Here is a 25,087-nt window from a genome sequence, read left to right as displayed (position 1 = left end):
TGTTTTGAACCCAGGAGATCAGCTGTTATCAGTAAAAGAAGAAATACCAACCTTGGACAATCGACAGATTATGGACCCTTTTTATTTTCCCTTACAGCATTACTTTATTATAAAAAAATAAAACAAATGATTAATCACTGATTGAAAATTGTTAAATTGATTGACTTTTAATGACATTACTTCACTTGCTCCAAAAATTGATACGTTGATTCATGATTTTTCCTAATGTAACATAATTTTGCACATATTATGTTATTATATTTACACATAATGTTGCACATATTTTTAACTTTTGATATTTGAAGAAATTTTGCTATGAAAATTCCTGAAACAGTGTTGTCTATTTTACTGATATAGTATTATGTTTTAATCATATGAATGACTTTTATAAGTAACTTAATCTGCATATATTTTGATAACTGATCTGCATTTGCCATGTTGATTTCTAAAATAGTTATTTTTTACATAATAATTTAGTAATTCATCTTTGTCATGTGCTTTATTGATACCTTATGATTTTTAATTCTGTCTGATAAAAGCTAAGAACGGATATTGATAAATCATGTAATAAAGTGAGCGACCTTGGGAGCATTTCGGTAAGACAACTCAGGCAGGCTTTACTTAGGCCACTCCCCTAGGGCGGGTCAGTTAATCAACTCACTTGTGCAGCATCCTATTTAAGTCCAGGTGTGTAAGTTGTTCATCCTTCTTTACTGCACCACTGCGTTCTTTGCCGGTTCGCCGTGCTCGCTTTTCTTCTTCTCCTTCCGCGTCATGATGTTTTACCCACGTTCTTTCGTGTGTGGGTCCCCCTTCTCACAGGGGCCGTCCGTCTCCCCGCGTCTGCCCCTCTTTTCGGCTAACGGCTGTCCCGGCTCCCGGCGCATCTTCGGAGCCGCGGTCCTTGCGTATTCCAGCGCGTGTCTGTGGAGAAGCGTCCTGGAACATTTCGGTTGTCTGTGGCGATCGATCGGGAGATGTTTCGGTCTTATCGAGTGTCGTGATCGCGGGATGGTTGGTGAGCGGCGTTGCTACTATCTCTCACGCTTCTGTGCAGTGTTTTCTTCCGGATTCTCTTCCTGCTTGGCGGTCGTGGGTGACGTCACCCCCCTAAGGACCCTGGGACTTGTAGTTCTTTTTAAAGGCACGGTGCGTTTCTTCGGAACCTGGTCCGGTTTCTGCTTTGTGGGCCGTCATTCAGTGCTGACTTTGTCGTGGTGGCTTTGTTTTACTTCTTTTCTGTTGAAGCTGTGTGCATTTGCTGGTTTCACCTGCATTTGGATTGGTCAGTGTATGGTCTCCTCTCTTCTGTGTAAGCGTAGGAAATGTGAGGAGCGTTCCCCTGGCCTTCAGGGAAATAAATTCCTTCCCATTGTCTATGTGTCTGTTGTGCGTGGCCCTGTTTTTCTCTGACTCACTGATGTTTTGTTGTTTCTCTGGTTTTAGGGATTTGGGTTGATTTGTGGGGGGGTTTGTGATGGGCTCTTCCCTGAGCCCTATTATTTTTTTCGTTTTGATTCGGTCCTAAGGTGGCCACTCAGGCATTTTCAGGTGTGACGTGGTTGTGTCGTCTGTCTTCCTCGGTTCCTCCATTTTATTTATTCATGTATTATTTGTTTTTTGCATCAGCGGCTTTTCCCTTGTGATCCGTCTGGTTTTTGTTTTGCGCTCAGCTGGCTTTGCCATCCCTGTGATCTTTTCCACCGGACGCTGTACATGGCTGGGGGAGGCTGATTCTGCTGATGCTCCTGCTGTTCTGCCTCTCCATTCCTCCCGGCGGCGTCTTCTGGCTTAAATGGGGTTTGACGTGTTATGTGTCGGTGTTCCTTCGGCTGTCGTCTGTCATGTTTAACTTCAATTGTCAGAAACCCTGTGCTGGATTTAGTGTAATTCTATTGGGCCCCCTTTGTTTTGCAGTTTTCTCTTTTTCAATGTTTCTCGGTTCTGTTTTCCTCGTCGCCTGGCTTTTGCAACTCTGTGGTCGCAACTCGTTTTGGATCTCTGTTTCCGATTTATTTAGTTTTCTGAATATGTGTAATGTGTAAATCTGTGTAATTCTTTATTGTTTTGACTACGATAATCGAACTTAATCAAATCAAATTTAAGGAAGGCATTTGGTTCTCTGCCTGTCTGGATTTATTTTTACACGGATCTCTGGTTTATGATGCATACTTCTCTGCCTCCATGTAGTCTCTTGCGTTTGTGCGGCACGTAATCTTTCCCATCTTTGGAGGTACGATGTGAATCGGTCGCTGTTGGGCCACCTGTGTTTTGCTGTGTGCATCCTCCCCCACTGCCGTCTGTTCATCTTGTTTCTCGTTCTGGGTTGTTCCTTCCCGGGCCCCCGTGTTCCCTTGTTCTGGATTTTCTCTTTTGCTTTTCTGGTCTCTAATTCTCTGCGCTTAGCGTGGTTTTATTATTGCGATGTTGTTTCAGGTCATCAGTCTCCCTCCACTTGTTTTGTGGCTCCACCCTCCTTTGGGGGAGAGGAAAATGTATGAGGACTTGTTTATGAATGTCCGGCCACCAGAAAATGTTTGGTCGTTAATCCAAACATTCAGCTCTACTGGTCCATCAACGGCTCATGTGGTTCTGAGAGAATTCATCCGTGGAGATTATTACAACGCTTATTTCAAGAGTGCGATAATAGTAATGTGCCATCATTTAACATGGTTTAGTTTTAAATAACTTGTATTATGAGCTAAATTCCTGGCTGTAGAAATTATCACTGATGCTCTTTAGCTTCAGCATCAAGAGTAAAACTTTGGGTCGCAAACCAATCCTCAGTCTGCCCTGCTTCAAGCATATGACGCTCGACTAAGAGTATCTCCTTTTGAGTATTATTCTCATCCGCCTCTCAATGCATGAGGTTCAGCCATTTTATTAGACCCTACGATCTCTCTTCAAATCTCAAAATTTTCTTCATTATGGTTTCCAGGCACCCCTTTGGCAATTAACTTTAAGTTATACGTGCTTTTGTTGTCCATCTATTGTGAACCAATGATGTCAAGTTGTAACCTCAAATCTAGCCGAGCCGCTGTCCATGCTACGTGGGATGGCGACCTTCCTCATCTACGTAATCTCCTTGGACCTTGGTTATCCTTTTATTCGCCTGCTCCTCTGTGGCCTTCCTAAGGTGCGTCCCTCCAGGAATGACTAAATGTTACTTCTCTCTTACTAATGGTGCATATATAAAATATATTTTGGTGATATATTACGTGCAGATTCTGTATTGACTGTCTTTCTTGTTGGGATCTATGCTAATGGTTTTCTATGGTACTATGAATACAGCACCTTCTTTTTAAACTCACTACTTGATATCTCCTTCTCAGAGTTGTTCTTAAAAAGAATTCATTCCCTTTCATCATAAGCTTTCTAAACTAATCAGGTCTAAATTATTTATGTATTCATTGCCAAGACTAATACTGCTTTGTCTATCTATGCATCGCTTCCTGAGCCTGCGGCCCACTCTCCCCGGTCAGCAATCCAGTTTCTGGAAGATGATGTCAAACCCTTGACAAAGTCGGATGGTTTCCAAGTTCCAAAGTCTCTGCTCGTCCTGCTGCTCCCCTGCAGATTGTTGCCCCTTCACCTGATCTGGATATGCAACGACTACTGCATTCCACGCACCTACTCTGCCCTGAAGTGGTGGGGTGGTAAACCTCTTCCGAATTTCAATGACTTATCTTACTTGAATCAACTGATGTTAGTATCAGAATGGCATACAAAATTTCAGATTAGATTTTATGAAAATTATTTGCCAGGTGGAAGCCTCAAAATTAGGATGTTCTTAAGCTGTGTTACGATATGTGTGTAGTCCGAAATTTGAGGTTACTTGGGCTCGTATCTTATGAGCCGGATGGAAGCATTAAAAAATTATAGCGTTAGCTCATTCATAGTTCTCAAATGGAAGCTTTTAATTATGGATATCACTTATGCTTTATTATATTATTCCAGTGGAAGCTTCAAACTTGTATGTTAAGTTGTGCCGTCTACTTGCCGCTACTCGGAATGGAGTGGCCCGACGGTCTATGGTGCCGGGTCACATAACAGATCCACCAGATAGTGTGTTCCCTTCTTGGCATCGTGCTGGAACGGGAGCGGCCCAATGGTCAATGGAGCCGGGTCACACATAGCAGACTCAATAAATAGTATGTTCCCTTCGTGGCGCTGTACTCGAACGGGAGCGGCCCAACGGTCAAAGGTGCCGGGTCACACATAGCAGATCCACTAGATAGTGTGTTCCCTTCTTGGCGCTGTACTCGAATGGGAGCGGCCCAACGGTCAAAGGTGCCGGGTCACACATAGCAGTCATACTTGTAAGTCTGAACATGGAATGCCTCTGAAACACACTTCATCTGATTACATACTGATATACATTTAATTTCTTTCCAACCTTGATTAAATTGGTGTTGGGGGTAGTTATTACCCAAAAGTTTATGGAAATTTCTCTCTCTTGGAATTGCACGGAGTTTTATGCCAAACCAAAGGAAAGTGAAATGCAAAGTCAAAGGAAAGTGAAATGCAAAGTCAAAGGAAAGTGAAATGCAAAGTCAAAGGAAAGTGAAATGCAAAGTCAAAGGAAAGTGAAATGCAAAGTCAAAGGAAAGTGAAATGCAAAGTCAAAGGAAAGTGAAATGCTTACTTGGAGGAATATGAAATGCTTACTTGGAGGAATGCGAAATGCTTACTCAGAGGAAAGTGAATGCTAACTAAGGAAAGTGAATGTCAAAGAATGTGAAAGCAACAAGTATGTGGAAGCAAACTAAAGATGTGAAAATAAATATTATTACTACTGCATGAGTTGTCTGACTGAAATGGTTATAGTATAACGGGGTGGGAAGTTCGCTTCCTTCCACTCCCTTTCAAGCAATAATTATTAATATGTTTAATTATCCTAAGTTTGATTAGTTACTGTATAAATGTATAACTGATGATTATATTGTTTTTGTGTATTCTTATTTGATTGCTTGAAATAAACCATTTCAAATCAAATTCTCATTTAGACCAGAAGAAAACAAAGAATTTCATGTTTGAGTTTGTGTATGAGAAACGAAGAAAAATTTAGATTAACTGTATGAAAGACTTTCACTAAAATCTTTGACTAAACTGTTTTTTTCCTGATCCAAACATTTGTTTACTTTAGAAAATATGAAAAGATGTATTTTTGTAGAAAGTTTCTCCAACATCTCTGCTCTCAGATCTTCTCTGATCTTCTTCAGATTCAGGTCAAAGCTCTGCTCTCTGTATAGGATTCTGAACTCTCAATCATAGCTTTACTTCACCAACTTTCTCTGAGGATTCCTGAGCTCCAGAGGACACTTTGATTTGCTCTGATTTTAGTCTTTGAAACAATTTTGGAGCAGAAGAAAGGGGGGAGGAGCCAATATGTCAATCAGAAATACTTCAGATAAGACATCATGGCTGACATTTTAAAGACTGTTTAGAATTTGGAGCCAAAGTTTCTGTTTGGGTTTTCTGTTTGGGTTTCTACAAAAAATCAAATCCCATCTAAACACTGTCTGTGGAAAAATATCCATCAACAGATCTTTGTTCACTAGAAACTGCTTCTTACTGTAAGTCTGAAGGTCCTGGTTCAGTTCTGAAGAATGGAGGTTCACCTTTGGACCGGTCACTCTTCATGGATCCACAGCTGGAGGCTGCAGACTGGACTCTCTGTGTGACCTGTTGACCTCTGCAAACACCAAAGCATCAGAGTGTTGGAGGATCTGCTTCTTCATGAACAGCTGATGGACTTTGACATGAACACAGACTGAGCTGTTTAGTCTGGAATAACATGACATGTTTGGATCAACAGTTTCCAGCTTTCAGCATTTTCTGTCAGTCAATCCAGACTTTTTTCTAGAAAAGCTGATTCCAATTCTCCATGTAGAAATGGAGAAATTCTGAGAGCAGAAAGTCAAACTAGAACAATGTGATGTTTGGAAAGCATGAAAATCTGAATCCTAGGAGTCTGCAGTGATTCTTCTCATTAGACTGGAGCTGCTGTCAGTCAGAGTCAGCAGTCAACATGTTTTCTTCTCCAACATCTCTGATGTCTCTCAGAGACTCTCAGAAGACTCAACTGAAAAGATCTCATCACACACATGATGCTCCAAGTGAGTCTGATCAGAGAGATCCAGAACTGAACCAGACCTCAAGTCCTTCATCTGAAAACTGTTGATCATCTGAACTAGAATCCAGCCTCCAAAAACTCTGACAAACACTCACCGTTCCACTCCTGAATGGATGTCCTTGAAGTTAGGAGGAAGCATTTCCTTTGACTCGTCACTCCTGAAGGACACACAGCTGGATCCAGATCCAGATTCAGATCCAGGTCCAGGTTGGTTCCTGTGAAGAATGAAGGTTGCTGGTGTGAGTCCTGAGCTCTGACATGGAGAAGATCATGGACAGTTGGAGATGTTCATCTCACCTCTGAGCTTTGCTCTGGTTGTCATGGTTACCATCTCTGCTTGTAGAGGGAGGGGCTTCCTCCTGTGTTTCCATTAAACCACTGAGTACTAAGACTGCCATAAAAAACGACCAGCACATTTATGAGAAAAAGTCGCAATTCTACAAAACAAAGTCATAGAATTATGAGAATAAAGTTTAAATTTACCAAGGACACAGCCATGCTTTAATAAAATGATAGTTGATTAGTTATACCCAAGCATGAAGCCTTTGGACCGCTGTAGCTACACAGCAGAAAGCGCAAGACAGCACAGTTGTGTTTCGTGATTTGCTGTTTTGTTTCATGATTTGCTGTTGTGTTTCAGTATTTGCTGTTGTGTTTTGTGACTTGCTGTTGTGTTTCAGTATTTGCTGTTGTGTTTCGTGATTTGCTGTTGTGTTTCATGATTTGCTGTTGTGTTTCCGTATTTGCTGTTGTGTTTCATGATTTGCTGTTGTGTTTCGTGATTTGCTGTTGTGTTTCGTGATTTTCTGTTGTGTTTCGTGATTTTCTGTTGTGTTTCGTGATTTGCTGTTGTGTTTCAGTATTTGCTGTTGTGTTTCAGTATTTGCTGTTGTGTTTCAGTATTTGCTGTTGTGTTTCATGATTTTCTGTTGTGTTTCCGTATTTGCTGTTGTGTTTCGTGATTTGCTGTTGTGTTTCAGTATTTGTTGTTGTGTTTTAGTATTTGCTGTTGTGTTTCAGTATTTGTTGTTGTGTTTTAGTATTTGCTGTTGTGTTTCAGTATTTGCTGTTGTTTTTCATGATTTGCTGTTGTGTTTCCGTATTTGCTGTTGTGTTCATGATTTGCTGTTGTGTTTCCGTATTTGCTGTTGTGTTTCCGTATTTGCTGTTGTGTTTCATGATTTGATGTTGTGTTTCGTGATTTGCTGTTGTGTTTCGTGATTTGCTGTTGTGTTTCGTGATTTGCTGTTGTGTTTCGTGATTTGCTGTTGTGTTTCATGATTTGCTGTTGTGTTTCCGTATTTGCTGTTTTGTTTCGTGATTTGCTGTTGTGTTTCGTGATTTTCTGTTGTGTTTCGTGATTTGCTGTTGTGTTTCAGTATTTGCTGTTGTGTTTCATGATTTTCTGTTGTGTTTCATGATTTTCTGTTGTGTTTCATGATTTTCTGTTGTGTTTCCGTATTTGCTGTTGTGTTTCGTGATTTGCTGTTGTGTTTCATGATTTGCTGTTGTGTTTCAGTATTTGTTGTTGTGTTTTAGTATTTGCTGTTGTGTTTCAGTATTTGCTGTTGTGTTTCATGATTTGCTGTTGTGTTTCATGATTTGCTGTTGTGTTTCGTGATTTGCTGTTGTGTTTCATGATTTGCTGTTGTGTTTCATGATTTGCTGTTGTGTTTCCGTATTTGCTGTTGTGTTTCGTGATTTGCTGTTGTGTTTCATGATTTGCTGTTGTGTTTCAGTATTTGTTGTTGTGTTTTAGTATTTGCTGTTGTGTTTCAGTATTTGCTGTTGTGTTTCATGATTTGCTGTTGTGTTTCGTGATTTTCTGTTGTGTTTCGTGATTTGCTGTTGTGTTTCGTGATTTGCTGTTGTGTTTCAGTATTTGCTGTTGTGTTTCATGATTTTCTGTTGTGTTTCATGATTTTCTGTTGTGTTTCCGTATTTGCTGTTGTGTTTCGTGATTTGCTGTTGTGTTTCAGTATTTGTTGTTGTGTTTTAGTATTTGCTGTTGTGTTTCAGTATTTGTTGTTGTGTTTTAGTATTTGCTGTTGTGTTTCAGTATTTGCTGTTGTTTTTCATGATTTGCTGTTGTGTTTCCGTATTTGCTGTTGTGTTTCATGATTTGATGTTGTGTTTCGTGATTTGCTGTTGTGTTTCATGATTTGCTGTTGTGTTTCGTGATTTGCTGTTGTGTTTCATGATTTGATGTTGTGTTTCGTGATTTGCTGTTGTGTTTCGTGATTTGCTGTTGTGTTTCATGATTTGCTGTTGTGTTTCATGATTTGCTGTTGTGTTTCGTGATTTGCTGTTGTGTTTCATGATTTGCTGTTGTGTTTCCGTATTTGCTGTTGTGTTTCGTGATTTGCTGTTGTGTTTCGTGATTTTCTGTTGTGTTTCGTGATTTGCTGTTGTGTTTCAGTATTTGCTGTTGTGTTTCATGATTTTCTGTTGTGTTTCATGATTTTCTGTTGTGTTTCATGATTTTCTGTTGTGTTTCCGTATTTGCTGTTGTGTTTCGTGATTTGCTGTTGTGTTTCGTGATTTGCTGTTGTGTTTCATGATTTGCTGTTGTGTTTCAGTATTTGTTGTTGTGTTTTAGTATTTGCTGTTGTGTTTCAGTATTTGCTGTTGTGTTTCATGATTTTCTGTTGTGTTTCCGTATTTGCTGTTGTGTTTCGTGATTTGCTGTTGTGTTTCATGATTTGCTGTTGTGTTTCATGATTTGCTGTTGTGTTTCCGTATTTGCTGTTGTGTTTTGTGATTTGCTGTTGTGTTTCAGTATTTGCTGTTGTGTTTCATGATTTGCTGTTGTGTTTCGTGATTTGCTGTTGTGTTTCCATATTTGCTGTTGTGTTTCGTGATTTGCTGTTGTGTTTCATGATTTGCTGTTGTGTTTCATGATTTGCTGTTGTGTTTCCGTATTTGCTGTTGTTTTGTGATTTGCTGTTGTGTTTCAGTATTTGCTGTTGTGTTTCAGTATTTGCTGTTGTGTTTCATGATTTGCTGTTGTGTTTCATGATTTGCTGTTGTGTTTCCGTATTTGCTGTTGTGTTTTGTGATTTGCTGTTGTGTTTCAGTATTTGCTGTTGTGTTTCCGTATTTACTGTTGTGTTTCATGATTTGTTCATGTGTACTGGGATTTGCTGTTGTGTTTCGTGATTTGCTGTTGTGTTTCATGATTTGCTGTTGTGTTTCATGATTTGCTGTTGTGTTTCGTGATTTGCTGTTGTGTTTCATGATTTGCTGTTGTGTTTCCGTATTTGCTGTTGTGTTTCGTGATTTGCTGTTGTGTTTCGTGATTTTCTGTTGTGTTTCGTGATTTGCTGTTGTGTTTCAGTATTTGCTGTTGTGTTTCATGATTTTCTGTTGTGTTTCATGATTTTCTGTTGTGTTTCATGATTTTCTGTTGTGTTTCCGTATTTGCTGTTGTGTTTCGTGATTTGCTGTTGTGTTTCGTGATTTGCTGTTGTGTTTCATGATTTGCTGTTGTGTTTCAGTATTTGTTGTTGTGTTTTAGTATTTGCTGTTGTGTTTCAGTATTTGCTGTTGTGTTTCATGATTTTCTGTTGTGTTTCCGTATTTGCTGTTGTGTTTCGTGATTTGCTGTTGTGTTTCATGATTTGCTGTTGTGTTTCATGATTTGCTGTTGTGTTTCCGTATTTGCTGTTGTGTTTTGTGATTTGCTGTTGTGTTTCAGTATTTGCTGTTGTGTTTCATGATTTGCTGTTGTGTTTCGTGATTTGCTGTTGTGTTTCCATATTTGCTGTTGTGTTTCGTGATTTGCTGTTGTGTTTCATGATTTGCTGTTGTGTTTCATGATTTGCTGTTGTGTTTCATGATTTGCTGTTGTGTTTCAGTATTTGCTGTTGTGTTTCAGTATTTGCTGTTGTGTTTCAGTATTTGCTGTTGTGTTTCATGATTTTCTGTTGTGTTTCCGTATTTGCTGTTGTGTTTCGTGATTTGCTGTTGTGTTTCAGTATTTGTTGTTGTGTTTTAGTATTTGCTGTTGTGTTTCAGTATTTGTTGTTGTGTTTTAGTATTTGCTGTTGTGTTTCAGTATTTGCTGTTGTTTTTCATGATTTGCTGTTGTGTTTCCGTATTTGCTGTTGTGTTCATGATTTGCTGTTGTGTTTCCGTATTTGCTGTTGTGTTTCCGTATTTGCTGTTGTGTTTCATGATTTGATGTTGTGTTTCGTGATTTGCTGTTGTGTTTCGTGATTTGCTGTTGTGTTTCGTGATTTGCTGTTGTGTTTCGTGATTTGCTGTTGTGTTTCATGATTTGCTGTTGTGTTTCATGATTTGCTGTTGTGTTTCCGTATTTGCTGTTGTGTTTCGTGATTTGCTGTTGTGTTTCGTGATTTTCTGTTGTGTTTCGTGATTTGCTGTTGTGTTTCAGTATTTGCTGTTGTGTTTCATGATTTTCTGTTGTGTTTCATGATTTTCTGTTGTGTTTCATGATTTTCTGTTGTGTTTCGTGATTTGCTGTTGTGTTTCATGATTTGCTGTTGTGTTTCAGTATTTGTTGTTGTGTTTTAGTATTTGCTGTTGTGTTTCAGTATTTGCTGTTGTGTTTCATGATTTGCTGTTGTGTTTCATGATTTGCTGTTGTGTTTCATGATTTGCTGTTGTGTTTCGTGATTTGCTGTTGTGTTTCATGATTTGCTGTTGTGTTTCATGATTTGCTGTTGTGTTTCCGTATTTGCTGTTGTGTTTCGTGATTTGCTGTTGTGTTTCATGATTTGCTGTTGTGTTTCAGTATTTGTTGTTGTGTTTTAGTATTTGCTGTTGTGTTTCAGTATTTGCTGTTGTGTTTCATGATTTGCTGTTGTGTTTCGTGATTTTCTGTTGTGTTTCGTGATTTGCTGTTGTGTTTCGTGATTTGCTGTTGTGTTTCGTGATTTGCTGTTGTGTTTCATGATTTTCTGTTGTGTTTCATGATTTTCTGTTGTGTTTCCGTATTTGCTGTTGTGTTTCGTGATTTGCTGTTGTGTTTCAGTATTTGTTGTTGTGTTTTAGTATTTGCTGTTGTGTTTCAGTATTTGTTGTTGTGTTTTAGTATTTGCTGTTGTGTTTCAGTATTTGCTGTTGTTTTTCATGATTTGCTGTTGTGTTTCCGTATTTGCTGTTGTGTTTCATGATTTGATGTTGTGTTTCGTGATTTGCTGTTGTGTTTCATGATTTGCTGTTGTGTTTCGTGATTTGCTGTTGTGTTTCATGATTTGATGTTGTGTTTCGTGATTTGCTGTTGTGTTTCGTGATTTGCTGTTGTGTTTCATGATTTGCTGTTGTGTTTCATGATTTGCTGTTGTGTTTCGTGATTTGCTGTTGTGTTTCATGATTTGCTGTTGTGTTTCCGTATTTGCTGTTGTGTTTCGTGATTTGCTGTTGTGTTTCGTGATTTTCTGTTGTGTTTCGTGATTTGCTGTTGTGTTTCAGTATTTGCTGTTGTGTTTCATGATTTTCTGTTGTGTTTCATGATTTTCTGTTGTGTTTCATGATTTTCTGTTGTGTTTCCGTATTTGCTGTTGTGTTTCGTGATTTGCTGTTGTGTTTCGTGATTTGCTGTTGTGTTTCATGATTTGCTGTTGTGTTTCAGTATTTGTTGTTGTGTTTTAGTATTTGCTGTTGTGTTTCAGTATTTGCTGTTGTGTTTCATGATTTTCTGTTGTGTTTCCGTATTTGCTGTTGTGTTTCGTGATTTGCTGTTGTGTTTCATGATTTGCTGTTGTGTTTCATGATTTGCTGTTGTGTTTCCGTATTTGCTGTTGTGTTTTGTGATTTGCTGTTGTGTTTCAGTATTTGCTGTTGTGTTTCATGATTTGCTGTTGTGTTTCGTGATTTGCTGTTGTGTTTCCATATTTGCTGTTGTGTTTCGTGATTTGCTGTTGTGTTTCATGATTTGCTGTTGTGTTTCATGATTTGCTGTTGTGTTTCCGTATTTGCTGTTGTTTTGTGATTTGCTGTTGTGTTTCAGTATTTGCTGTTGTGTTTCAGTATTTGCTGTTGTGTTTCATGATTTGCTGTTGTGTTTCATGATTTGCTGTTGTGTTTCCGTATTTGCTGTTGTGTTTTGTGATTTGCTGTTGTGTTTCAGTATTTGCTGTTGTGTTTCCGTATTTACTGTTGTGTTTCATGATTTGTTCATGTGTACTGGGATTTGCTGTTGTGTTTCGTGATTTGCTGTTGTGTTTCATGATTTGCTGTTGTGTTTCATGATTTGCTGTTGTGTTTCGTGATTTGCTGTTGTGTTTCATGATTTGCTGTTGTGTTTCCGTATTTGCTGTTGTGTTTCGTGATTTGCTGTTGTGTTTCGTGATTTTCTGTTGTGTTTCGTGATTTGCTGTTGTGTTTCAGTATTTGCTGTTGTGTTTCATGATTTTCTGTTGTGTTTCATGATTTTCTGTTGTGTTTCATGATTTTCTGTTGTGTTTCCGTATTTGCTGTTGTGTTTCGTGATTTGCTGTTGTGTTTCGTGATTTGCTGTTGTGTTTCATGATTTGCTGTTGTGTTTCAGTATTTGTTGTTGTGTTTTAGTATTTGCTGTTGTGTTTCAGTATTTGCTGTTGTGTTTCATGATTTTCTGTTGTGTTTCCGTATTTGCTGTTGTGTTTCGTGATTTGCTGTTGTGTTTCATGATTTGCTGTTGTGTTTCATGATTTGCTGTTGTGTTTCCGTATTTGCTGTTGTGTTTTGTGATTTGCTGTTGTGTTTCAGTATTTGCTGTTGTGTTTCATGATTTGCTGTTGTGTTTCGTGATTTGCTGTTGTGTTTCCATATTTGCTGTTGTGTTTCGTGATTTGCTGTTGTGTTTCATGATTTGCTGTTGTGTTTCATGATTTGCTGTTGTGTTTCCGTATTTGCTGTTGTTTTGTGATTTGCTGTTGTGTTTCAGTATTTGCTGTTGTGTTTCAGTATTTGCTGTTGTGTTTCATGATTTGCTGTTGTGTTTCATGATTTGCTGTTGTGTTTCCGTATTTGCTGTTGTTTTGTGATTTGCTGTTGTGTTTCAGTATTTGCTGTTGTGTTTCATGATTTGCTGTTGTGTTTCATGATTTGCTGTTGTGTTTCCGTATTTGCTGTTGTTTTGTGATTTGCTGTTGTGTTTCAGTATTTGCTGTTGTGTTTCAGTATTTGCTGTTGTGTTTCATGATTTGCTGTTGTGTTTCATGATTTGCTGTTGTGTTTCCGTATTTGCTGTTGTGTTTTGTGATTTGCTGTTGTGTTTCAGTATTTACTGTTGTGTTTCCGTATTTACTGTTGTGTTTCATGATTTGTTCATGTGTACTGGGATTTGCTGTTGCTGTATCTTAAATCTAAGCGTACTTTGCACCTCCCGGCCACCGTAATTTCTAAATGAATTATGCTACACATTTACCATGGACCTTTTTGAAAATGAAATGTCAAATACTATTTTAATTTTAATTTTAATTAAGTGACAGAAAAAGCTGTGTTGAGGAAGGAAATGAAAAAGCATTTTGAAATATTGATTTTTCATTTTAATTCTGAGGCATTTGATGCAGCTTCATTTTGAAAATTAAAAAGCATTTCTAGTTTTGACTTTTATTTTTATTTATGCTACACAATCGCTTACATATGATTTCATCAAGAAGATTAAAAAACTCATGTGTGCATTTGTTGTGCTTCATGACAGTTAATAGAGTAGCGTCATTGCAGAGATGCTGTCACCCAATGCATCATGGGAGATGTAGTGATGGCAGACAGACTCTCTTCTCTGAGCTTCATGGTTTTGTTCACTTGTTCCACGGTCTGACACCGGATTCTGTGGAAAGCTACACCGCTAAAGATGAGCTTTAGCTGGTATTTCTGTTGGAACTGAGAGACTTTATGAGCTAAATCAGAACAAGGAAGTGAAGACTTTAACCACTTCTGATTGGTCAGACTGATGACGTGTGATTAAGCCTCCAAGAATGATTGGTGGAGACAGTTAAAGGGGCGGGACTTTTCCAAAAACAGAGCTGAAGCTGCAGCTAAATCATGGTACCGTCATTCTTATCAAAATGTCTTTAATAGAATCAAATAAAAACAAAGAAAAAAGTATTTTCTGATCTTTCATATTCCTAACTACTCAGTGTTTTATCAGGGCCTGTTTGGATGAACACAGAGCTGAAATCCTGGAGATGGAAAATGTTTTTAGATCATCGTAAATTAATTTCCCACAGTGCACCTGACCATCTGTCATGGCACCGGTTGAAACCATTGCTTTAAATAACACCACCATGACTCCTTCTGCACACATTCTAGCTTCTGAGAAAGAGTGTTGGCTTGGCCACATTCCACAAGACACTGTCTGTAGATGTCTGAGTCATCTGACACGTCTGCTGAAATGACACGCCCAACAAACTTGATCTGATTACACACCAGCACAGCATTGATAGGTGCAGATGACATTTTTGGTTTTTGTCTGAGAAATCCTAATCAGACCATAAGTTGAACAGATGTTAAGCAGCGGTTCTGGGACTCAACACAACTGTGTCGTCAAATAGTTGATGATGAGATCTCCAGCCACACAACCAGAGTGACAGGCTTTAAGTGTGAGAGACAATTCATGCAGATAGAAATCAAACAGAATATTGGTGGATTTAAAGGTTCTGACAGCTGGTTTCCCCATTTAACCTGCATTGTCTGTTGAGCATTCCACTATGCCAGAATACACACAACACATTTAGGTACACCTCTCTTTAAAGCTTCATCAATCATTTGTTGATTTTCTTTGTTAGACGCATATAGAAAACACAGAAAAACAGAGGAATTAAAGCTCCTATGTTTGTAAATCATTCCTTTAGGAGCATATTTACACGTCAGGACCAAGATTTTCTTTAAACCCAGACTGAGTGGGAGTCATTCTGACAAACTCTGTAAACCTGTCTAGCAGGATTCTCCCAGTTTTAACAGAATCCTGTCCAGATCTATCAGTCTGTAGTTTTCAGAGAAACAAACTCTTCCAGCTTTGTTTTTTATCACTGGTTCTAACATTACAGCTATCATAGAGTCTGATAAAAATCCATGACGAAGAAAAGCTGTGAAACACATGGAGGAGTCACCATTGCACTGGCATCTGCACATGCTCAGAAGAGAGCATCAAGTCCAGCATATTATTGGAGAGGAAAAGAGGAGCTGCTGAACTAAAGTACTCGAGTACTGAGGAACACTTTCAACCTCTGATGGATATTTTAGATTGTTCTGATTGAGGATTTAGAAACTGCTGCAGTTCTCGCTTCTCTTAGTTTCTAGGGCAGAAAACTTCTCCGTCTGACCTTTGACCTCCACAAACATCAACTCAGAGAAAGAGGTGAAACTGCCTGAAAATGTCCCCAACTCTGACTTTGCTGCTGTTAAATGCTGAACACATAAAAACATCATCAGAACAGATGATGAAGAAATGAACCAATCAGAGAGGAGCTCCCAGCTGTGTTCCATCAGAATCCTGCCAGAAGTTCAGAAATGAAGGAGATGTCAGTACTGAGAGGATTGGAAACATGCAGTTGTTCAGCACTGAGGACCTGAGAGCCTCCCAACCTTCTTCAGCAGAGATCAGAGCACTGAGGAGCTTCCACAGCCTCTCTGGAATGTCATTAGAATGTGAGCTGAGAGGAAGGCTGGAGCAGAGTCACCAACTGTTTGGAAGAAGCAGCAGAACTCAGAGTTTGGCCTTCAGCTGCATTCTGCTCTGTTTCTGTCAGAAAGGTGACCTGCAGTGACCTTTTTGGAAGAAGACAAACTTCAGTCTGAGCTCTTCCTCTGCTGCTCCTCTTCCTCACAGACACGTCACAGACCTTCATCATGAGTGGAGAAGACAACAGAAACACAAAGACTCACCGTCAAGAAGAAGAAGAAAGTCCTGCTCTGTCTGCTCTGACACGGAGGAAAACTCTCTACTTCCTCATTTCCTGATTCAGGAACACCTGAGCAGAGCTCCGCCCCCTTATGTGTGTGTTTGTGTTAGGCTCCTCCCAGAAACCTGAGAGAGTCTCTGATTGACGGAACAGGAGATGACAACTTTAAAGACTTATGTGAGGTCAAACATGAAACATTAAGAGACTTTCTCTATGGCTAATGTTTCCCAGGACAACATGGACTTCATCCTTTATTAAAATTTATCTCAACTTTCTGATTTCTGATCATTCTGACAGACCTTGTGGTTCACCTGAGGGGAAAATCACAGCAGGTCTGAAAAAATCCAGACAAAAATGTTCATGTACTGAAATGTTTTAGTTTACTGAGTGAAAGTGGAGAGAAAAGTTCAGAATTACGAAAAGACTTAAGTTTTTAGTTGTTAATTCTGTGAAAATTGAGTTAAAAAGGAGCCCATACCATGGTCCCCCCTCTCCCATGTTTAACAGTTGGTATCAGTTCTTGTGTTGTTATATGATGTTTGGTTTTTCTAAATATGGTGCTGATTCTGAAAATTCTGCTTTTGCTTAGAAACTTGTTTGTCAGTTTTTATGCAAAAGTAACCTGAGCTGCTCATTTGTTTCTAGAACAGCAGCAGCATCAGTGAACAATGAACCTTTATGGTTGGACTCTTTTTAGCACGGGAAGCTGAAATGAAGAAGGAAGAGCCGTCAAACAGTTCTGGACAATCTACATGTCAGCTGTGGTTCTGCATTTCCTCCAAGCGTTCATGACAAGGTGATTGAACAAGAGTTTTAGAAAAATCCAGTTGTCCTCTCATGCACACAGCGAGCTCACGTTCCATCCACAGACACTCATTTCACCCCACCAGTCATCAGCAAGACTTTCAAAATCAAAGATCATTTTTACAACATTTTTATAAATTTGATGTCAGATTCAGGCTGTGAGCCTTCCTGGAATCAAACCCTCAACCTGCCTGTTGTCTACCAAGTGAACAGCCACTGCACCACAGTCAGAGGATCAGGATGGTGTGTGTGTGTATTTGTGGGGCGTGTGTGTGTGTATTTGTAGTGCGTGCGTGTGTGTATTTGCATAGGTGTGACTCACTTCTCTGCAGTTACAGAAATCACGTGACTGCAGCTGCAGCAGCCAATACGTTGCTGGGTCCTGAAGAGTATGAGTTTCAGAAATATACGGAGCCCCCAGGTGCCAGTGGTTAAAAAAATCTGATGAACGCTGCACACTGACTGATTAATCAATTGTGTTTGTACTGATACTCAATCGTGCACTAACCCCACTTGGACAGATCTGTGGAGATCTGCTGGGGCTCTATGTGTTTTCATTTCATGTTTCCTTTTGTAACATAAAGTTCTTTTCCTCATAAGTTGTGTCTGAAATTATTCTAATGTTTATAGAGAGATTTTACTACAACCTACTTTGTAAAAAGATCAGTGGCTGTTAGAATGAAGCTGCTGCTCCACAGAGAGAACCGTGTCTCTGAGCAGAGACTTTGGACCGCAGTCCTGCTCTGTGTGAGCGATCAGCATCAACAGCTGACTCAGAAACACACACTGATTCAGATGATCGTATTGTTAAGAACTACAAGAGATACATTGATGGAAAATACATTTTTTTTTTCAAATTGGCAGTTTTTCTATTCATTTTTATCTATATAGCAACCATTTTATCTTTTTATCGCCTGGGGATAATGAACAGATGGACGTCAGTTTCAGAAGAATCAGAATTTTTCTTTGGGGGGGGGGGGGGGGATTTCCTTTCCTTTTATTTTCTCCTCATATTTCAACAATTATTGATGAAAATCAAATATTGCTTCGGATAGAAATCTTAATTTTTGTGTTGTTCAAATAAAAAATAGATAAACAGTCCTTTAGTTAAGTTTTGTCTTGCTTTAATTGACTCACATCTCATTCAATCTTCCAGCTAGCTCGTCTCCTGTTCTTTCCCTCTCTCTCTCTCTCTCTCTCTCTCTCTCTGTCTCTCTCTGTCTGTCTGTCTCTCGCTCTGTGTGTCTTCTGATAATTCAGGAACATTGATTTTCTACGTTTTCCTTCCTTCCTTGCTCAGAACAAAACTTTTCTTCCAAAAATATTTTCCTCATATTGTTCTCAAACTAAATCCAGACTCCCAATGGAAACGATGTCACCTACTTTCAGATGTTCCCTCTGCTGGTCTGCTCAACATCAGGTTTCATTCTGGTTTGGTTTCCTCCTGATGCTTTCTCACATCTGTTGTTTCCCATTTTCTGTCAGAGCTCCATCTTCTTTTTCAACATTTGGACATTTAGTGCAGATGTCTGTTCCAAACATGAACACGGATGGTGATTCTCCTGACGCTCTGTGTGGTGTTGAACGACATGCCGTTAATATTCCTGGAAGTTTTTCTTTCCCTCACATTTGCCCTCAATGCTTTCTTTAGGTTCAGTGTATTGTGAAAGTATTCACCCCCCTTGAAGTTTTCAACATTTTGCCACATTTCAGGCTGCAAACAGAAAGATATAAATTCAAATGAATTTATTTCTAAAGGCCTTTTCATGTAAAGAAAACAGCTCAAGGTGCTGTACATAAAAACAAACAAGAATAGAATAACTGCAGCAACGTTTCCTGGAAAACCTCCACATTTCATGGAAACCATGTTGGAACTTTGTCCATGAGGTCACATGGTCTGGAAGAAGCCCCAGTTCCAGCTGACAGAAGTCTGGTTCTTGTAATGAGGGCATTTGTGTAGGAACTAATGTGATGGTGGTGGACATCCAGGGGGACGATATAGAAGGACGGACTGAGAGTGAGCTGCATGTAATAAGCTAAGAGAGTGTTAATAAAGCTTCAGTTGAACAGCTACGAAGGACTCCTGAATAATTGGTTACGACGTGCCTGCTCCGACATAATAGGACATGGTGTCAGAAGTCAAGAAACCCGTCTCAGGCAGAGATCGGAAGACGACGCGGCAGAAATCAAGACGCTATTGTCACTAGCCGAGAGAAGCTAACTATGAGGTAATAATAAATAAGCTATCGGCTCGCTACGTCAGTCAAGTGAAGTAAAATGATGGATTCCCTGTTCTCAATCAACCCACCGGAAAATTTTGACTTTGGTGACTACTCATCATGGCCCAATTGGATCTGCTGTTTCGAAAGGTTCTGTGTTGCGGCAGGACTGGATGCCAAAGATGAAAGGTACCAAGTTAACTCCTTAGTTAGTGTACGATAAAGCAGACGATATTCTGAGAACGCTCGGGCTGAGTGAGGATGAACTCAAAACGTACAAGAGTGTGAAAGAAGCCTTTCATAAGCACTTTATAGGCAAACAAAATGTCATTTATGAGAGAGCACGTTTCAACAGAAGAAGCCAAGAACCAGTAGTGAGAGAAACAAATCTTAAGGACACGACAGAAGCTAATGTGGACATATTGAAGTTTAAGAAAAAGACTTTCAAAGACCATAAGTCACGAAAACCCTTTGAGACAAAGAGTCAGAGTGAACATCAAAAAGACTACAAGCAATGTGGGCGCACCTGCACACTCCAAAAACATTTGTGCAGCGCGTGACGTTACATGCAGGAAATGTCAGAAAAAGGGAGCAGGGAGCGCCACATACTGCCGGCTGTGGATGAAACGTTGGCAAAGTTTGCAGGTGCAACAGTCTTCACAAAACTGGATGCTACAGCTGGATTTTGGCAAGTACCTTTACACCCAGATTCAGTCCCTTTAACTACATTCATCACCCCGTTTGGCCGGTACTGTTATAAAAGACTGCCGTTTGGAATCTCATCTGCACCGGAACACTTTCAAAAGAGACTGACCCAAATGCTGTCAGGCCTGGAAGGAACCGTGTGTCATGCAGATGACATATTAGTGTTCGGGTCCACTCGGGAGCAGCACGATAAAAGACTGCACAAACTGTTAGAGCGTCTCCAGCAGGAAGGACTGACTCTTAACAATGACAAGTGCCATTTTGCTGTGGAAAAGTCATGTTTCTGGGTCACATCGTCTCGGTGCAGGGTATTGAAGAAGACCCGGGGAAAATCCAAGCGATCACAGAGATGCCGACACCCAAACATGCTGCTGATGTGAAAAGATTTGTGGGTATGGTGAACTATGTTGGAAAGTTCTCCCCACGTGTCGCTGAACTCACACAGCCATTAAGAGAGCTCCTTCGAGCAGACTCCAGCTGGGAGTGGGGAACAGCACAACAGCGGGCTTTTGACGAGCTACGCCAGGAACTGAGTTCACCCACAGTTCTCGCCCAGTACTGTCTAAACAGAGAGACCAAAGTTGCAGCATGACAAAATGCATCGTCAGAGCACAAAAGTCCATTTGGTGGCCCGGTTTGACCAAACAAATCAAAAACAAAGTTGAAAACTGCACAGTGTGCGAGCAGGAGGTTCATGTTGCTCCAGAGCCTCTCATGACAACGCCACTTCCTAGTAGACCATGGCAGCGCGTTGCAGATACATGGCAGTGGAATCGTGCCATGTATCTGATAGAAGTGGATTATTTTTCCCGATACATTGAGGTGGCAAGCCTTACCACTACTACTACAGTCCCAGTTATTAACAAACTGAAGGCAATTTTTGCGCAGCACTGGGTTCCTGAAATCCTGATTACAGATAACGGCCCTCAGTTTTCGGCAGCAGAGTTTGCAGCATTTGCAACAGACTATGATTTCAGCCATGTCACCTCAAGCCCCCACTACCCTCAAGGCAACGGGGATGCGGAAAGGGCTGTGAGGACCATCAAAGCCCTCCTGAAGAAGGGGGAAGATCCACACAAAGCTCTAATGGCATACAGAGCCACACCTTTGGCGCACGGCTCCTCACCCGCACAGCTGCTGATGGGTCGTAACATCAGGACATCGTTGCCTGTCAGTAGAGAGAAACTTCAACCAAAGTGGCCAAACCTTCTACTTTTCCAGAGCAAAGACCAAGACCAGAAACAGAAACAAGCTTTCTGGTTCAATAGAAGACACAAAGTTCAAACAAAACAAGAGCTCAGACCAGGACAACAGGTCTGGGTGAAGAACGACAATTGTCGTTGACGGGGGGGGGGTCTTTCAACTGGACAGTTTGACGTCATTTCAGTGTTTTTTATTTCCAGAGTTAATTAAAAATGGTCTTTAAATTATTTCAGAATTATTTTATGGATTCAGCTTGAAGCCTCCAAAGTGCTGGGAGCCCCAAGTCCCCCCAGCGGTGGACAATCGTAACCAGCAGAGAGGAGAGGCGGAGCCTGAGTTCTGAATTTGCTGAAATCATTGAATTGATGTCATTCCTGTTTCAGCAAAGTCCTAAAGTCCATTTTTAGCAATTATTCATGACAGGAAATGGAACCACGTGGTAGTGCCTTTCCCCGGGGAGTCTGATTCCTGGATGGGCCCGCCCTCTGACCCCAGGCCAGTGGCGGTTTTGTAATATGGGCGATGTGGGCGGTCGCCCAGGGCGGCAGTATTTAAACTTCTTCAAACTTACACGTATTTTAATCCTTCTACTATTACAATGTTTAACCCTTTCAGCTTATTCCTTTCAGCTACGACTTTTAGTCTTTCAAATCTTTGAACTTTTCAAGATATACCAAGATTTTCCAGGATTTTCCAAGATTTTTGCTTCATTTAAATACATGGAGAATCCTTGAAAACCTTTGTTGCTTTCAAGCATTATAACTTGCTTTCAGCTAGAGGCACCGTTCAAACATTGAAATGCTCACAAGGCTTTGGACTTCAACATACGTTTTGAAATTATTATGGGATGGCAACACAACCTACTGTTTGGTGGGCATTTTTTGACAAAATCTGAAGCAAATATTGCAATAAACTTCATCCATGGCTGGAACTGAACATATTGAAATTCACTGGATCTGGACTTATAAGGAATGTGGGCGTGGTGAGCAAACAAACTTCGTTGCTAAGGACGTCCAAAAGTTTACTTTTTCCGATTCATCTGAAACCGAAGTTGATTTGTTCCTCATGTCCTGGCGACCCAAACATAAAATGGTTGCTATGGAGATAAAATCAATAGAAAAGCCGCCATTTTGAAAAGAGTGGATTTTCTATCAACTTAGAACATGTAGCTTTGACCAATATGATACTCTCAAACAACGTGTTTTTTGGAGTCAGTTAATGATGCTGATTCCAATGCTAGTACTTTTAGCCATTTTAGCAACATCTTCAAATTTTCAACAGTTCAGCCATTTTTTCAGCAATTTCAGCTTTAATGCTTTACTCCTTCTACAAACTTTGACCTATTTTAGCCATTCTACTGTTACAATGTTCAACTTTTTCATCTTATTCCTGCTAGGACTTTTGCACCTTTAACCTTTCAAAAGTTTTTTCCAGTACAGTTAAGCCATTTCTTCAGCTAATTCAGCTTTCATTCAGCAGTACAGCATTCAACCCTGCATTTTCTTCTGGAAATGCATTTCTTTCTAGTTATTATTGGTTGAATGCTATAAAGCATTCAACCCTTTGTTTTCCTGTTTCTCTTTATTGGTTGAATGCTGTAAAGCATTCAACCCTTTGTTTTCCTGTTTCTCTTTATTTATTGGTTGAATGCTATAAAGCATTCAACCCTTTGTTTTCCTGTTTCTCTTTATTTATTATTATTATTATTTATACTATCTTCCGCCGTTTTTTGACACTTAACTACTTCTACAATTTTTAACCGATTGTAACCATTCAACTTTTAAAATGTTCAGCTTTTTCAGCTTATTATTGCTATGACTTTTGGTACTTCTAATCCTTGTACTTTTTAAGATATTCCAGTTTTTCCGGGAATTTTTGCCCTATTAAAATGCATTGGGAAGTTATGATGCACGAGGCGCCCGGTTCGACACCCGGTTCGGACGCTTCAAATTTTTTTACCATTTTACTTTTAAAATGTTCAACTCTTTCAACTTATTACAGTTATTACTTTTGGTCATTCAAATCATTGAACTTTTTAAGATATTCCAGGATTTTCCAGGATTTTTTGCTCCATTAAAATACATAGAGAATCCTTGTGCTAAACTTCTTTTACAGGTTTTTACTTATTTTAACCATTGTATGAAACAGTTCAGCTCATTCCTTTCCTTCAAATCTTCAAATTTTCATTAATTCAGCCATTTTTTAATAATTTCATGCCTTGTTTAACTCCTTTTACAATTTTTTTACCTCCAAAATTTTTTTTTACCACCACTTTTGGACCTTCAAATCCTGTGACTTTTCAAAAGTGAAGGCTCATGGGAAAGTGTTGATTCCCAAACCATGAGTTAGGTGGCTGTTACGAGAAGTGACAATGATGTTTTTGCACCACATAAGTTAGTGGTTTAATGAAAATATAATGCTGTATCATTCAGCTAGCTAGCTGATGATCAATATATCTCTCCATTATAAATGGATGTGTGTGCAAAAACTAATGACACATGCATAGTTGAGAGATTTGATCTTGAAGTTCTGCTTTTGCCACAATGTTTCCTGTTGCATGATGTGGCTCCACTTTTACTGTCAAATGATTAGTGCTTTGGATTATAACATCAAGGTTTGAAGGCATTATGGGATGGAGACTGTTTAGCAGCCATTTTGTGTTTTTCAAATCTGAAAGCCTTTGTTTCTTTAAACGAATAATACTTCAAAATACTTGCAGCTAGAGACACAGGGGTTGCAAGCCAGTAACTTCTGTGCCGGTCCCAAGCCCGGATAAATAGAGAGGGTTGCGTCAGGAAGGGCATCCGGCGTAAAAATTGCCAAAATAACCATGCGAATCATCCACAACACTTTAGACATACCGGATCGGTCGAGGCCCGGGTTAACAACGACCGCCACCGATGCTGTTAACCTACAGGGTGTCGGTGGAAATTTGACTACTGTTGGTCGAAGAAAGAGGGGAGGCAGAAGGGTCCGTTGCCAGAGAGAGAAGGGAAAAGGCAGGAACATAGGTTTGAGAATAGGGACTCTTAACGTTGGCACAATGACAGGGAAAGGCAGAGAGCTGGCAGACATGATGGAGAGAAGGAAGGTAGATGTACTGTGTGTGCAGGAGACAAGGTGGAAGGGCAGCAAGGCACGTAGTATTGGAGGAGGATACAAACTTTTCTATCATGGTGTTGATAGGAAGAGAAACGGGGTAGGAGTGATTCTGAAGGGGGAGTTTGTAAACAGTGTTCTAGAGGTGAAAAGAGTCTCAGACAGGATGATGAGCCTAAAGTTAGAAATTGAAGGGGTGATGGTGAATGTAGTCAGTGGGTATGCGCCACAGGTTGGCTGTGAGTTAGAAGTGAAGGAGAGATTCTGGAGTGAGTTGGATGAGGTCATAGAGAGTTTTCCCAGAGGAGAGAGAGTTGTTATTGGAGCAGACTTTAATGGGCATGTTGGTGAGGGCAACAGAGGTGATGAGGAGGTGATGGGCAGGTTTGGTGTGAAGGAAAGGAATCTGGAGGGACAGATGGTGGTGGACTTTGCGAAGAGGATGGAAATGGCTGTAGTCAACACTTACTTCCAGAAGAGAGAGGAACATAGAGTGACATACAGAAGTGGAGGTAGGAGTACTCAGGTGGACTACATCCTATGTAGACGAGGTCATTTGAGAGAGGTTAATGACTGCAAAGTGGTGGTAGGAGAGAGTGTAGCCAGACAGCACCGCATGGTGGTGTGTAAGATGACTCTGGAGGTCAGGAAGAAGAAGAGAGGGAAAACAGAAAAGAAGACCAAGTGGTGGAAGCTACAGAATGAAGAAACTTGTGAGGAATTTAGGCAGAAGTTGAGGCAGGTCCTGGGTGGTCAGGATGAGCTTCCAGAGGACTGGGAAACTACAGCAGAGATTATCAGGGAAACAGGTAGGAAGGTGCTAGGTGTGTCATCTGGAAAGAGGAAAGACGGTAAAGAGACTTGGTGGTGGAATGAGGAAGTACAGGAATGCGTCCAGAGGAAGAGGTTGGCTAAAAGGAAGTGGGATGTAGAAAGGACTGAGGAAGGTAGACAGGAGTACAAGGAAGCGCAGCGTAGAGTGAAGAGAGAGGTGGCAAAGGCCAAACAGAAAGCTTACGATGAGCTATATGACAGGTTAGACACAAAGGAAGGAGAGAAGGACTTGT

General features: G+C 40.1%; 1 protein-coding gene and 2 long non-coding RNA genes across 8 annotated transcripts in view; 2 read left to right on the top strand and 1 right to left on the bottom strand.

Moving 5' to 3' along the window:
- The window catches only part of LOC144988999 (NLR family CARD domain-containing protein 3-like), a 292,143-nt gene that overhangs the window by 17,013 nt on the left and 250,043 nt on the right, over positions 1–25,087 (bottom strand). Inside the window, exons 1-4 of one of the 5 annotated variants that reach the window (XM_078940599.1) lie at positions 15,974–16,145; positions 6,434–6,527; positions 6,232–6,351; positions 5,576–5,695 (exon numbers count right to left, since the gene is read on the bottom strand). The exons of 2 other annotated variants lie outside the window; for them this stretch is intronic. In XM_078940599.1, coding sequence (XP_078796725.1) covers positions 5,576–5,695; positions 6,232–6,351; positions 6,434–6,507 — 314 coding nt within the window. In that variant the 5' untranslated portion in view covers positions 6,508–6,527; positions 15,974–16,145. Of the gene's footprint in view, positions 1–661; positions 2,364–5,575; positions 5,696–6,231; positions 6,352–6,433; positions 6,978–15,973; positions 16,146–25,087 lie in introns of those variants that run through there. 2 more of the 5 variants (XM_078940596.1, XM_078940609.1) reach the window with 2 other exon arrangements.
- LOC144989572 (uncharacterized) lies at positions 425–4,800 on the top strand. The gene is made up of 2 exons (XR_013653829.1): positions 425–687; positions 3,030–4,800. It is a non-coding gene; the product is annotated as an uncharacterized LOC144989572 (long non-coding RNA).
- LOC144989497 (uncharacterized) lies at positions 15,704–16,621 on the top strand. Of its 2 annotated transcripts, none has more exons than XR_013653730.1 (2): positions 15,704–15,841; positions 15,929–16,621. It is a non-coding gene; the product is annotated as an uncharacterized LOC144989497 (long non-coding RNA). The 2 variants fall into 2 exon arrangements; XR_013653733.1 differs by having other exon boundaries at positions 15,747–15,841; positions 15,918–16,621.

Source organism: Oryzias latipes, chromosome 2, assembly GCF_053564925.1.
Source record: "Oryzias latipes strain Hd-rR chromosome 2, Olatipes_Hd-rR_3.1".
Taxonomy (NCBI): Eukaryota; Metazoa; Chordata; class Actinopteri; order Beloniformes; family Adrianichthyidae; genus Oryzias; species Oryzias latipes.
This window is presented reverse-complemented; position numbering and strand designations above follow the sequence as displayed.